Consider the following 12,870-nt stretch of genomic DNA (forward strand, 5'->3'; position numbering starts at 1 on the left):
TTTTGTTTTTTTTAAGGGGGGTTGTCTTTTTGGGTGGTATTTTTTTCTTCTAAGAAAGCATCTGCCTTTTTGTCCCCCCTTTTTCCCTCTCCCAACATAACAATCGTGGTAACAGAATGCAACTGCTGATTTACCGATGTATTTAATGTAAGTAAAAAAGGAAAAAAAAGAAAAAAAAATCCATCTCCTTTAATATTAAAATTTTGTGAAGATAAAAGAATCCCAAATCAGCCGTCCCTGCAATGACGTAAAAGTGCCAAAGACATAAATTTGAGTGCAAAGAAGTTGTTTAGAATGATGGCAGTGGTACATTTGCACTAGATGCTGTAGCACTTTGAATGTAATGCCGTGAAATACTAGCTTATTCTGGAGGCAATTCACATGAAGGATTTTCAGTCAAAGGAATGCAGTCATTTTTTTTTGTGTGTGTGTGTGTACGGTCAAATCGGATCTGGCTTGTACAGGAGGAGATTGTCCTTCCTTCTCCAGCAGAGCATCTGGTGGATTCGAACCGAGCAGTCATAATTTTGAAAGGTCACATAAACACTAGTTGGTAGGATGAATTAGAAAAGTGAGAAATTGAATTAGGTGGCAGATGAGAAACTAAAGTAAAATAGTGGCCATCGGAGTGCAAACAAAGGGAAGTTTACAAATAGAAGGGTTCAAGAACTGTGTAGTCTAGAGTTTGTACCTAAATTTGGCTTTGCTGTAAACTGCAGCTCATACCTTTCAAATATGATGGCAAGCGACCTTGTGAATACTGATACTAGAAACTGCAAGAGACCAAGAGAGTTGGAAGTAAGTAACCTTGCAGTCTTAATATTTTTATGTTATTTTATATACCTCAATTTTTTTCATTTAGAAAAGTATTGTTGATAATTCTAAGTTTAATGTTTTTGTATTCTTAGAAGTGTTCAGTAGTTTCTATATTGACTCCATCTTCTTTTTTCTCCCTACGAAATCTCCAAGAAACTATCAGAAATTTTTTTCAATTCTAAAATGTCACATCAATACAGAAGTGTCAATGCCTTAATTATGCATAAGACTTTAAATAGTTATTTTTATATAATAAGTTGTGTGGGGATTCTGTTTTTAAAGGTCACAGTACCTTGTCCCTTTTTCACTACTAACCTTAGGAATTGATCTGTTTTGTTTGGTATACTGTTTTCTCTCATAAACATCATATTTTGGAAAATTTTGCAGACATTTGGGTGTTGTCTAAACTACATTTTTCTATTTTATATTGCTATAGAACTATCAACTTGTTCAGAATATAAGAAACTTTTCTTTTTTCCTCATCTAATAATTTATACACATTTTGTTTCAGGAAATCTTTTTTTAGGGAAATGAAAATGGTATGCAAATCCTTATTTAAAACCAAGATAAAATCAGTAGGTTGAACAAGGTACTTCTTGAGCCTAAATGTTTCTTTGGTAATAAATTTCATATGATTAATTAGAGCATTAGAATATATAATTTCTGACATGTATTTTTCTGGAAAGTGTTTTCTTTGCCCTTTTTAGAAAAATAGAGTGTATATGTCCTCATGATCTTATTGACTATTATGCCTGTTATCTTTATTTTCTTCTGTTAGCCTCAAATGCCAGATAGTCCACAGCGCTCTTCTCTTGGAAAATCAGATTCAGCATTCCTTGAAAACGTTGGCCTGTTTTATAAAGATGAAACCCTGGATAAGGCTTTGAATGGTAATGTATAAATTGCTTATATCTATCTAAAAAAAGATTACAATGATTTTATAATGAAGGCTTCATTCCGTGTATAACTTATTTAATGATTTTTTAACAGACATGAGCAAGGAAGTTAATCTACTGTTGTCTGCATATGCAAAGATCTTAAGGCACGTACTTATAGTTTATCTTCTTAAAAATATACTTTTTGTTATAAAAACTTTATATATAATAGGAAGGAAGTTACTTTGTCAGGGAGCTCTAGTGGTAAGGAGATGCTTTGCCAATCTAAAGACATGTAGTTCAAATCCACCGGCTGCTCCATGGGAGAAAGATGGACAGTCTCCTGTGTGATTTACTTGTTTTGAAAACTCACTGGAGGGTCAGCTCTGAGTTGGAACCAGCTTGATGGTACATAACGACAACAGCAACTTTGTTGGCACAATAAGGTATCCAAGTAATTGTATTTTTTTAATTTAAAAAAGTGTTAATCTAATAAATTAATAATTTTTAGGTAGTAATCTTAATTTTTTCTTGAAATGTCCTTTGTTTTCTTACTGCCAGAAGTATTACTAGGCTGGCTATATTTTTTAAATGTATGACATATGTTAAATTGTCAGTAAAATTTTTCTTGAGGTGAGCTCTGGTGGCCTAGTGGCAAGAAGCTGCAACTGTAATCTCAGAGATGCACGGTTCGAATCTACCAGATGCTCTGCTGGAGAAGGAGGAACAATCTCCTCCTGTACCAGTCAGATCTGATTTGACGGTACACACAAAAAATAATGAAATAAAATAAATTAAAAAAAATTTTCTTGAGAAAAAATTTGGCTGAAATGAATGATAATAGAACAATATTAAAAGCAAAAATTAAATATTTATTGTATTTCACATAAGAGATTGGCTGAAGATAACCTTGGCAAGTAATTTCATTCCTAATATAATTTAGAAATTGAATTTAGACTGTAGGATGTATTATAGTAATATTGGTTAAAAAGTACCCTTTTTGTATAAGGTACAATAACAACTTTAATGAAAAATTTTTATATCTTCAAAGTAAAATTTGAATATTTTGTTGACCTGTGATCATGTTTCAGAAGGCATTTAAGAAAAATCCCTAGACAGTCATTGTATTTGAATAATAGTTTGTGAAGCTACTAAAAGAACAGCTTAGTATTAGAGTTATGCCATGTAAGAGTTGCTTTCTGTTGAGTGAGATTTACTAAGAAGTCAAAAATACTTGAGGGATTAAAGAGGAATACATTTACAAGGCTTCTTGGTGTACAAAGTCATTAAATGAAATTGATAAGAAATAATATGGTAGTAAAGAATAGCACTATGATAGTGTGTTTGGACTTTATAAATATTTTAACATAATTTTCCCCCCATTAGTGAAAGAGCAGCAGTAGATGCGTCTTACATTGATGAGATAGATGAACTCTTCAAAGAAGCCAATGTTGTTGAAAACTTTATCATACAAAAGAGAGAATTCCTGAGGCAGAGGTTTATAGTGATTGCAAACACACTGCACAGATAAAGTTGTGTATTTAAGTTGAAAATTTAAACTGTAGTATCACAATATTATTGTAATGAAAAACTGATAGCTATGCTCTGAAAACACTCTAGTTCTTAAAGAAAATATGTACCTTAACATACAGAAGGAGACACTCTTTGAATTTCTTTTCTAGATTTACTTAAAACAAATATAAATTTTCTTTTAAATCTTCTATCCTTTCCTAAGCATGAAAAGGGAATTTAATTTCATAATGCTTAACTATATTGCATTTTTTCATTGATAGTTTTTTTTAAAGTTAGCAGATGGGTTTGAATATAGTTTAAAATTTTATTTTATGGTATTACTTTAAAAATTACATTATTAAAGAGAATTTGTCTATTTTCATATTATATAATATATAACTGCGTGCTATTACTAGTTAACATGATTTGTATCTTTCAACTATTAATTATATATGACTAATAAAATTTCTAAAGTAAAATGTTCTTGTGTTAAAAGCAATAAAATAAATTGTTAAAAAGAACTGTGATTGAGCTGACTTTCGTACATATTAACCCTATAGACATCCGTAGTTAATCGTTACTATTCAGAAGCTTAACAAAGAGTGGTCTGGGATAAAGATTAATGGTCCAATAGTTTGACTTAAAGAACAAGACAACATTGGCAAGTCACTTCAATTCTATTATAATTCAGAGATTGAATTTGGCACAGAGGGTCTGAAATAGCGATGTAACAACAACAAAATTCTCCCTTTATTATAAGGTACTACAACAATTTTACTTAAAAATTCCAATAAGCTTAGAACTATATATGGGGTAAATATACTAATTGTAGCATCCTTTAAACCATAGCACCTTTCAATCATTTGAATAATTTATATTTTGTGTATTTTGCCAATAATAGACAATACTACTATAATAGTCACTGATGCATAACAAGTGATAGCAAACACTATGGCCTGTATCAGATGCACCTTAGTCTCTGGATAGACACCATTGCTCTTCAGTACTTTGGAGAGGTCCCCAGCAGCAGACTTTCACATGGCAATACATCTTTTAATTTTCTGGCTACTGATGCTGAGATTGTTGACTGTGGAACCAAGCAAACTAAAGCTGTGAACAATCTCAATCTCTTCACCATCCATTCTGATGCTGCCAGTTTGTCCAGTGGTGAGAATCTTTGTCTTCTTGATATTGAGCCTCAAACCATATTGGAGGCTGTCTTCCTTGACCCTCTGCAGCAGGTGCTTCAGGTCCTCCTCAGTTTCAGCAAGCAGGGTTGTGTCATCTGCATAATGCAGATTGTTGATGAATCTTCCACCAAGAGTTGGATAGAAGGAGAATTGATACCTTTGAGCTGTGGTGCTGGAGAATAGTATTGAGGGTACCATGGACTTCTAGGAAAAAAACCAAATTCATCCTGGAAAGGGTTAAACCAGGCAGCTCCCTGGAGGCAAGGATTCTGAGGCTCCATCTAAGATACTTTACACATGTTGTAGGGAGGGACTGATCCATGGAGAGGGACATCGTGCTTGGTAGGGTGGAGGGACAGTGCAGCGAGGAAGGCGCAGGAGAGGAAGGCCCTCTATGAGGGGGATTGATTCAGTGACTGGGGTAATCGGGATGGGTGTGTCAGAGACAGTGTGATTGGCACAGGACAGACAGAGTTTAGGGCTGTTGTAAATAGGGTTGCTATGAGTCGCAAGCAACTCGATGGCACATAACAACTCTAATAGTTGGAGACTTCAATAGACCACTCTCAAGAAAAGATAGAATTACCAGAAGGAAACTCAACAAAGATGCTGAAGAATTATATCACACAATAAACCAACTCAATCCCATAGATATTTATAGTCTAATGCACCTCCCAAAATCACAGTATACCTTCTCCAGTGTGCATGGAACGTTCTCAAGAATAGATCACATTTTAGGTTACAAGGCAAGCATCAATAAATTTAAAAACATAGAAATAATACAAAGCATCTTTTCAGACCACAATGCTACAAAGCTAGAAATCAATAACAAGAGAATAAAGGAAAAAAAAAGAAAACAAACCCATACATTTTGAAGCGGAGCAATACCTTCCTTAAACATGATTGGGTACTAGAAGAAATAAAAAATTAAGAGGTTCCTTGAAACAAATGACAATGAAAACACAACTTACTAAAATCTCTGGGAAACAGCCAAAGCAGTAATCAGAGGTCAATTTACAGCAATGAGCAAACACATCAAAAGGCAGGACAAAAATGACCATTGACTTTCTAACCCAACATCTCCTACAAATTGAAAAAGAACAGCAAGAAAACCAAACACCCTCTAAAAAAACTGAAATTATAAAAATTAGGGCAAAGATAAATAGAAGACAAAAACAATTGAAGCCATCAACAAAACTAGCAGTTGGTTCTTCGAAAAGGTCAATAAAATTGACAAACCACCAGCAAAACTAACAAAGGAAAAGAAGGTAAAGACAAATTATCTGATTAAAAGATGAAATGGGGCGAGCTCTGGTGGCCTAGTGGCAAGAAGCTGCAACTACAGTCTCAGAGGTGCACGGTTCAAATCCACCAGATGCTCTGCTGGAGAAGGAGGAACAATCTCCTCCTGTACCAGTCAGATCTGATTTGACGGTACACACAAAAAACAATGAAATAAAATTTAAAAAAAAAAAAAGATGAAATGGGCAATGTCACACAGAACCAATTAAAATAAAAAGGCTAGCAATTACATATTAGAGAGCTCTGGTGGCTTAATGGTAAGGAACTGCACTACCAACTCAGAGGCATGCGGTTTGAATCCACCAGTTGCTCCATGGGAGAAAGATGGGCAAGTCTCCTTGTGCAATTTACTGTCTCTGAAAACACACTAAAGGGTTAACTATAGAGAAGTTCTGACTCAATTGTATGTAACAACAACAATAAGGTGGAAAGGGAGTTTTGGTGGCCTAATAAGTTGTACTACCAATACAAAGGATAGGGTTTGAATCCACCAGCTGCTGCTTGGGAAAAAGATGATCAGTCACCTGTGTGTTTTACAACCTCTGAAAACCTGCTGGACAATCATCCATGAGTTGATTCCATCTTGAAGACCATAAGGTTGAAGCAGGTAGAAAGTATTTTTGCCTTGCTGGTTTCTAAATGCTAAAATTGTGTTTCATAATATAAATATCCATACAAGAAAGGGTAACAACATGAAATCGTATTTACTATGATAGTGATTATTAAGTTTTTTAAAAAAGATCTTAGAAGTATATTAATACACAAGATAGGCAGAATGTCAATAAGATAACTATAGCCAACAACAATCAAACCTGCAGCCACTAAAGGATTCTGACTTACAGTGAGTGACCTTGTAAGACAGGCTAGAACTACTGTGTAGAGTTTTCAAGGTTGTAATTTTTTATGGGAGCAGATTACCATATCTCTCTCTTGAAGAGTGATTGGTGGACTAAAACCACAGGATTGCCATACTACTTAATGAGTTAATGTTAAATGTCTGAATGGAAATCCAAGGTCTCTGTAAATTTTCATTAAAATTAATAATAATAAAAAATTGACTTAAAATATTGTCTGGATTTTGAGCCATTTTTTTTACTTAAGAGAATTCTTTAGTATTCTGAATACAGGGCTGTCAAGTCTGTGCTGTCATTTTAAAGAAATGCATGTAACACATTTTTTTCAGCATAAGGCTAACAGATTGCTTTAAAGTATTTAATAATATACTTGGTCTTTGTTAATGGTATTACTATTATTCAGCATCAGATTGCCAACTTTGTAGGTTTAGAAAATATTTATTTGATTTGTTGTAATGAAGCATGTGGTTGTGTGCCATTGAGTTCAAACTGACCCATAGCTGACCCTCCAGTGTGCTTTCAAAGGCAGTAATCGCTCAGAAGGGTGGAGGGTCAGCACAGGAGAGGAAGACCTCAGATGAGATGGACTGATACAGTAACTGGGGCAAAAGGGGTTGGTGTGTTGGAATCCGTGATACTGGCTCAGGACAGGGCAGTGTTCAGGGCTGCTGTACATAGGGTCGCAGATGACGGCACATAAAAACAACAATCATGCTGGAGGAAAATATCCATCCTTCTCCTACAGAGCAGCTGGTGAATTCAAATGGTGTGCCTTCGGGATAGCAGTGCAGATTCTTAACCACTAGGCCACCAGATCTCCAGTTAAACATAGGTAACTGATTAACTGATTTTAAGTTGCATTGTGTTTATTGGTAAGCTACTTCTTAGAAGTTTCTGAAAGATTACTTATAATTATGTGCTTCATATTTTGATAACTTTTAGTAAAGTTCGCATGTTGTTATATACCATAGAGTCACTATTGACTCATAGCTGACCCTCCACAGTAGGTTTTTGAAAGCTGTAAATCATGTAAGATGGGATTGCCCATTTTTCTCTCATAGAGTATTTGGTGATTCAAACTGCCCGTGTTTGGGTTGACAGGGCAACTCCTTCCCACTAGGTCACCAGAGATCTCTTAGACTATCCATATATTGTTAGATGCCATTATGTCCACTATGATTTACAGCCACTTTATGAACAACAGATCTCAGCCTTGCCCTATCCTGCACCATTGTAATGATCTATGTCATACTCAAGTCCATGGTAACAGTCATCACTTCAGTCCCTCTTTTTTTAAATTTTTTTAATTATTATTAACTTTTATTAGTTTCAATGAACATTCACAGGGATTCTGGGCTTTCACTCCTTCATTGCCGCACCATTCTCTCCACCCTCCTCCCCAGTTTGTTCTTCTTTCCCGCCATCCGAATGTCTGTTTTAATTGTCCAATTGCCACAGTGCTTGTCAAAGTCAGTTCTGATTAATCTCCTTTGTCGGTGTGTTCTTTGCCATTCCCTATCACTCCTCCCTGAGAGAGACTTCACCCTGAGTCATAAGGAAAAGGGGATGGCGTATTCTCTTAGCTACTTCCTGCTGAAAAGGGACGCTGTGGGTTTCAGGGTGAAGATCTTCTCTCACTACTCTAAAGGGCCCCTTTGGCAGTAGGAAACACATAGACTATTATGGAGATTGATTTTGGAATTTAGATGCACTCTTATTTGATTGTGCTTGGCTGTACATGTTCATATCCTTGAAGATGTATCATGGGGGTGTTGCAACCTAGAAGACACAAATTTGACTAACAAGTTATAAGTACATGAGTCAAAAATTATGGAAAAGTAAAAGAAAGGATTCTTTCACTGTTTTACAAACCCTCCCCCAGGTCCCCTCCACCATGTAGCCCTCGCTCTAGACTCCTGTGATGACAGAAGTACCTAGTCATATATCTCTTTTAAACAGTTTTCTCCCTCCTCTGTTTCAGTGCAGTATACATTATTGAACCCATCTTACTCAGTCTCTCCCCAACCCCAAGGACAGTCCCATTCTACAACAGTGGCATCATGTAATATTTGTCCTTTTGTGACTGGGATATTTCACTCAGCATAATGTTCTCCAGAGTCAACCATTTTGAATAATATTGCATGAGTTCCTTATTTTTTAATGCAGCATAGTATTCCATTGTGCGAATATACCACAGCTTCTCTAGCCATTCGTTTGTTGATGGGCACTTAGGTTGTTTCCAACTCCTTGCTATTGTGAACAAAGCTGCAATAAACATGGGTGTGCATATATCTGCTTGGATGTCAGCTATGGTCTCTTCAGGGTATTTTCCCAGTAGTGGAATTGCTGGGTCAAATGGTATCTCTATTTGCAACTTTTTGAGAAAGTGCCATACTGCTTTCCACAGGGGTTGTACCATTTTACACTCCCACCAACAGTGAATCAGGGTTCCAGTTTCTCCACAACCTCGCCAGCATTTGTTGCTTGATGTTCTGTTAAATTTTGCTATTTTGACTGGGGTGAGATGATATCTCATAGTTGTTTTAATTTGCATCTCTCTTAGGGCTAGGGATTTTGAGCATTTCTTCACGTGCTTGTTAGCCATCTGAATGTCGTCTTCGGTGAAGTGCCTGTTCATATCCTGTGCCCATTTTTCTATTGGATTATTTACCTTTATCTTGTTGTGGTGCTCAAGTATTTAATAAATTCTGGATATAAGTCCCTTATAGGGTAAAAAGGGAAGCCACTGACTGGAAAAAAGTATTCAGTCCCTCTTTTTGACATTCTTCCTAATTTGCTGATTCTTTACCTTTCCCAGTGTGATTATCTCTCTCCAAGGCTGATTCCTCTTGAAAATAGGCCCAAAATAAGTGAGATAAAGTTTCACTGTCCTTGCTTCTAAAGAGCACTCTGGCTGCACTCCCATCAATAGTTTTTCTTTGGGCAGTCCACGGGATGTTCAATATTCTCTGCCAGTACCACACTTCAAAGGCATTCAGTTTTCTGTCATCTTTGCTCATTCTCCAACTTTCACATACGTAGGAATCAATTGAAAAGACTCTAGAGCTTGGCTCAGGCTCCCATTATTCTTTAAACTGACATCCTTACTCTCTTGAATTTTGGAAAGGTCCTTAATAGTACAACACCTTTTGATTTCTTGACTGCAGTTTCCGTGGTTGTTGATTGTGGATTCAAGTAAAACAACTCTCATCTTTCTCCATTTATCATGATGCTGCCTATTGTTGCAGTGGTGAGGATTTTTGTTTTTTGATGTTTGTTTTTTGCATTTTACAATGTAACCTGTATGGAAGACTTTGATACTCTGCAGCAAGTGCTTAAAAGTCTTCTTTACCTTGTACAAGGAAGGTTGTGCCATCTGCATAATGCTGATTGTTAAGTCTTCTTTCAATCCTGATGCCACATTCTTTTTCATATAGTCTAGCTTCTCAGATGATTTGCTTAGAATACAGATTGAATAAATATGGAAAAAGGTGCAATCTTGATGCACACTTTCTCTGATTTTAAATCATGCAATGTCCCCTGTTCTGTTGGGATCGTCTTTATCTATATATATGTTTCAAATGAGCACAATTAAGTGTTCTGAGATTCTCATTCTTCTCAATCTTAGCCATAATTTGCTACATAGTCAAACACCTTTGTATAATCAATAAAACACAAGTATACATCTTTCTGGTTTCTTTCTCTACTTTCAGCCAAGATCCATTTGATATTAGCACCTTTTACATCCAACTTTAATTTCTGGTAGTTTCCTATACTGTACTGTTTCAGACATTTAAAAATATTTCTTAACCAAGTTTTAGGTGAATGTGCTAGTAATTATATTGTTCAATAATATTGACAATTTGTTGAATCACCCTTCTTGGGAATGGGAACAAATATGGATCTCTTCAAATCAGTTCACCAGGTAATTGTCTTCCATATTTGTTGACAAAGGTTGGTGAGCACATCCAGGGTTGCATGTTTTGTTGATATAGGTCATTTATTATTCCACTAATTCATGGGGCCACATTTTTTTTAATGTGTGATTTTAAGAAAAATATTGATTTGCTTAAAAAGTTTATATACATTATGTTTCACACTATTCTTCATTCACATTGTGTTTCATATAATCACTCACATGCCCCATGCATTATAAAATAAATCACTATTGGACCTTGTCCATCATTACCCTGTCTTTTCAGGTCCCTGCCAGATCATTCCCATTTCCTTCATCCAGGCCACATTTTTTTGTCAGTGCCTTCACTGAAGTGAAACTTCACTTATTCCTTCAGTACTATTGGCTTTTGATCGTATGCTACTTCCTCTAACGGTTCAATGATGACTAATTTGGTTTTGTACAGTGACTGGCTAACTTCTATCTTCCTTTGATGTTTCCTGCATCATTCAAGATTTTGCTCATAGAATCCTTCCATGATGAAACTCTAGGCTTGAATTTGTTCTTCAGTTCTTTCAGCTTGAGAAATGCTCAGTGTGTTCTTCATTGTTGGTTTTTTCACTCCAGGTCTTTACAAATTTTTTTTTAATTTTTAATTTTTTATTTATTTATTTTTTTACAGAGGTTTTGGATTTCCATTCATTCATTGCCGCAATTTTCTCCCTTCCCACCCCTCCCCACCAGCTCACTTCCCCCTCCGAAGAGAGAAAAAAGGAAAAAAAAAGAAAAAAAATTCCTTCATTAGTATACAATTCCCATGTCTCTTCCCCCCACGCCCCACCCCAAGTACACTTCTCTATGCAACCTTAATTCTGGATTCCTGTGCTAACCATAATACTCAATCATATATCACTTCTACAAATTTTGTTTTAATACTTTGCTTTCTTCGTGAGCTGCCATTTCAAATGTTCTGTTAAGCTTTCTTACCCGAGCATTCCTTCCCTTTGTTTTCACTTCTTTTTGTTTCAATGCATGTTTCAGAGTCTCTTCTGGAATCCATTTTTGTCTTTTTCCCCTCTTCCTTGTCTTTGTGAGAATCTTGTGCTGCGTTCATGGATGATGTCCTTGATGTCATTCCATAACTTGTCTGGTCTTTGGTCATGTAATGTTCAGTGCATCAAATTTATTCTTAAGATGGTTTTAAATTAAATTGGGATAAACCAACGTGGTATTTTAGTTCTTGTGGTCTTGTTTTAATTTTCTTTATCTTTAATGTGAATTTGCATATGAGTAGTTGAGGTATATTCCACAGTAAGCCACTTGTTTGGATTTAACTGCTGATACTGAAACTTCTCCAAAGTCTCTCTCAACAGATATAGTCAGTCTGATTCATACAGTCCATCAGGTGAAGTTCATGTGTATAGTTACTGCTTATATTGTTTTAAAAAGTTATGTGCAATGAATAAGTCATTGATTTTAAAAAATCCATTAATTTGATCTCCGGTCTCTTTCTGTCATCAAGTCCATATTTTCCAACTACTAGTCCTTTTTCCCCCCAACTTTTGCATCCCAGTTACCAAGGATTAATGCATCCTGATTGTATATTAGATCAATTTCAGACTGCAAAAGTTGGTAGAAATTATCAATTTCTTCCTCTTTGGCTTTCATGGTTGATACATACATCTGAATAATAGTTGCTAGAACTTCCTTATATGCATATGTATCCTATCATTCACAGCATTATTCAGGAGAAAACTGTGAAATGCTCTTTGTAGCAATGAATGCCACACATAATTTTTTTCAGTTTGTCATTTCTGGCATAGTAGATCATATGATTGTGTAAATAAAAGTGGTGACAGTACCAGTGCACTCTGGTCACTAATGCCTTGGATGCCAATCTCTATGCTTTCTGTTTCTTTTTTTTTCTACTTCTAACTTTCCTAGATTCACACTCAGTAAATTCTATGTTCCAATTATTAATGGATATTTTCAGCTGTTTATCCTCACTTTAAATCTAATCACATCAGAAAATGAAGATCCTTCATTGGGTGAAAGTTTTATTCCATCCACGTTATTACGCAGACTTTCCTTTGAGGAAGCAGTCACATTTTCAGTGCCTTGCAACATGAGGGGCTCATCTTCCAGCATTATTCCCAACAGTGTTCTGATGTGGTCCATAAGATGTTCAAAGGCCTATTGTTTCCAAAGTAGATTACCAATTTTTCTTCTTAGTCTGGAAGATTCACTGAAATCTGTTCACCATGGATGACTCTGCTGATACTTGAAATGAAAGTATCATAGCTTCCAGCATCACAGCAGCTCATAAACCACCTTGGTATGGCACACTAACAGACAAATAGTGAGACTACCTATGTTGTTGTTGTTATGTGCCGTTGAGTCGCTTGCGATTCATAGCGACCCTATGT

General features: G+C 35.8%; 1 protein-coding gene across 1 annotated transcript; it reads left to right on the forward strand.

The window, feature by feature from the left end:
• The first annotated feature begins 735 nt into the window (after positions 1–735).
• Positions 736–3,222, forward strand: TEX12 (testis expressed 12). Its single transcript, XM_006890782.1, has 4 exons — positions 736–798; positions 1,595–1,706; positions 1,807–1,858; positions 3,078–3,222. Exons 1-4 carry the CDS (start codon positions 736–738, stop codon positions 3,220–3,222), a joined length of 372 nt encoding a protein of 123 aa, XP_006890844.1.
• The last annotated feature ends 9,648 nt before the right edge of the window (positions 3,223–12,870 follow it).

The sequence above is a fragment of the Elephantulus edwardii genome, unplaced genomic scaffold (assembly GCF_000299155.1).
Source record: "Elephantulus edwardii isolate Elephantulus edwardi_28Jun2011 unplaced genomic scaffold, EleEdw1.0 scaffold00093, whole genome shotgun sequence".
NCBI classification, from domain to species: Eukaryota; Metazoa; Chordata; class Mammalia; order Macroscelidea; family Macroscelididae; genus Elephantulus; species Elephantulus edwardii.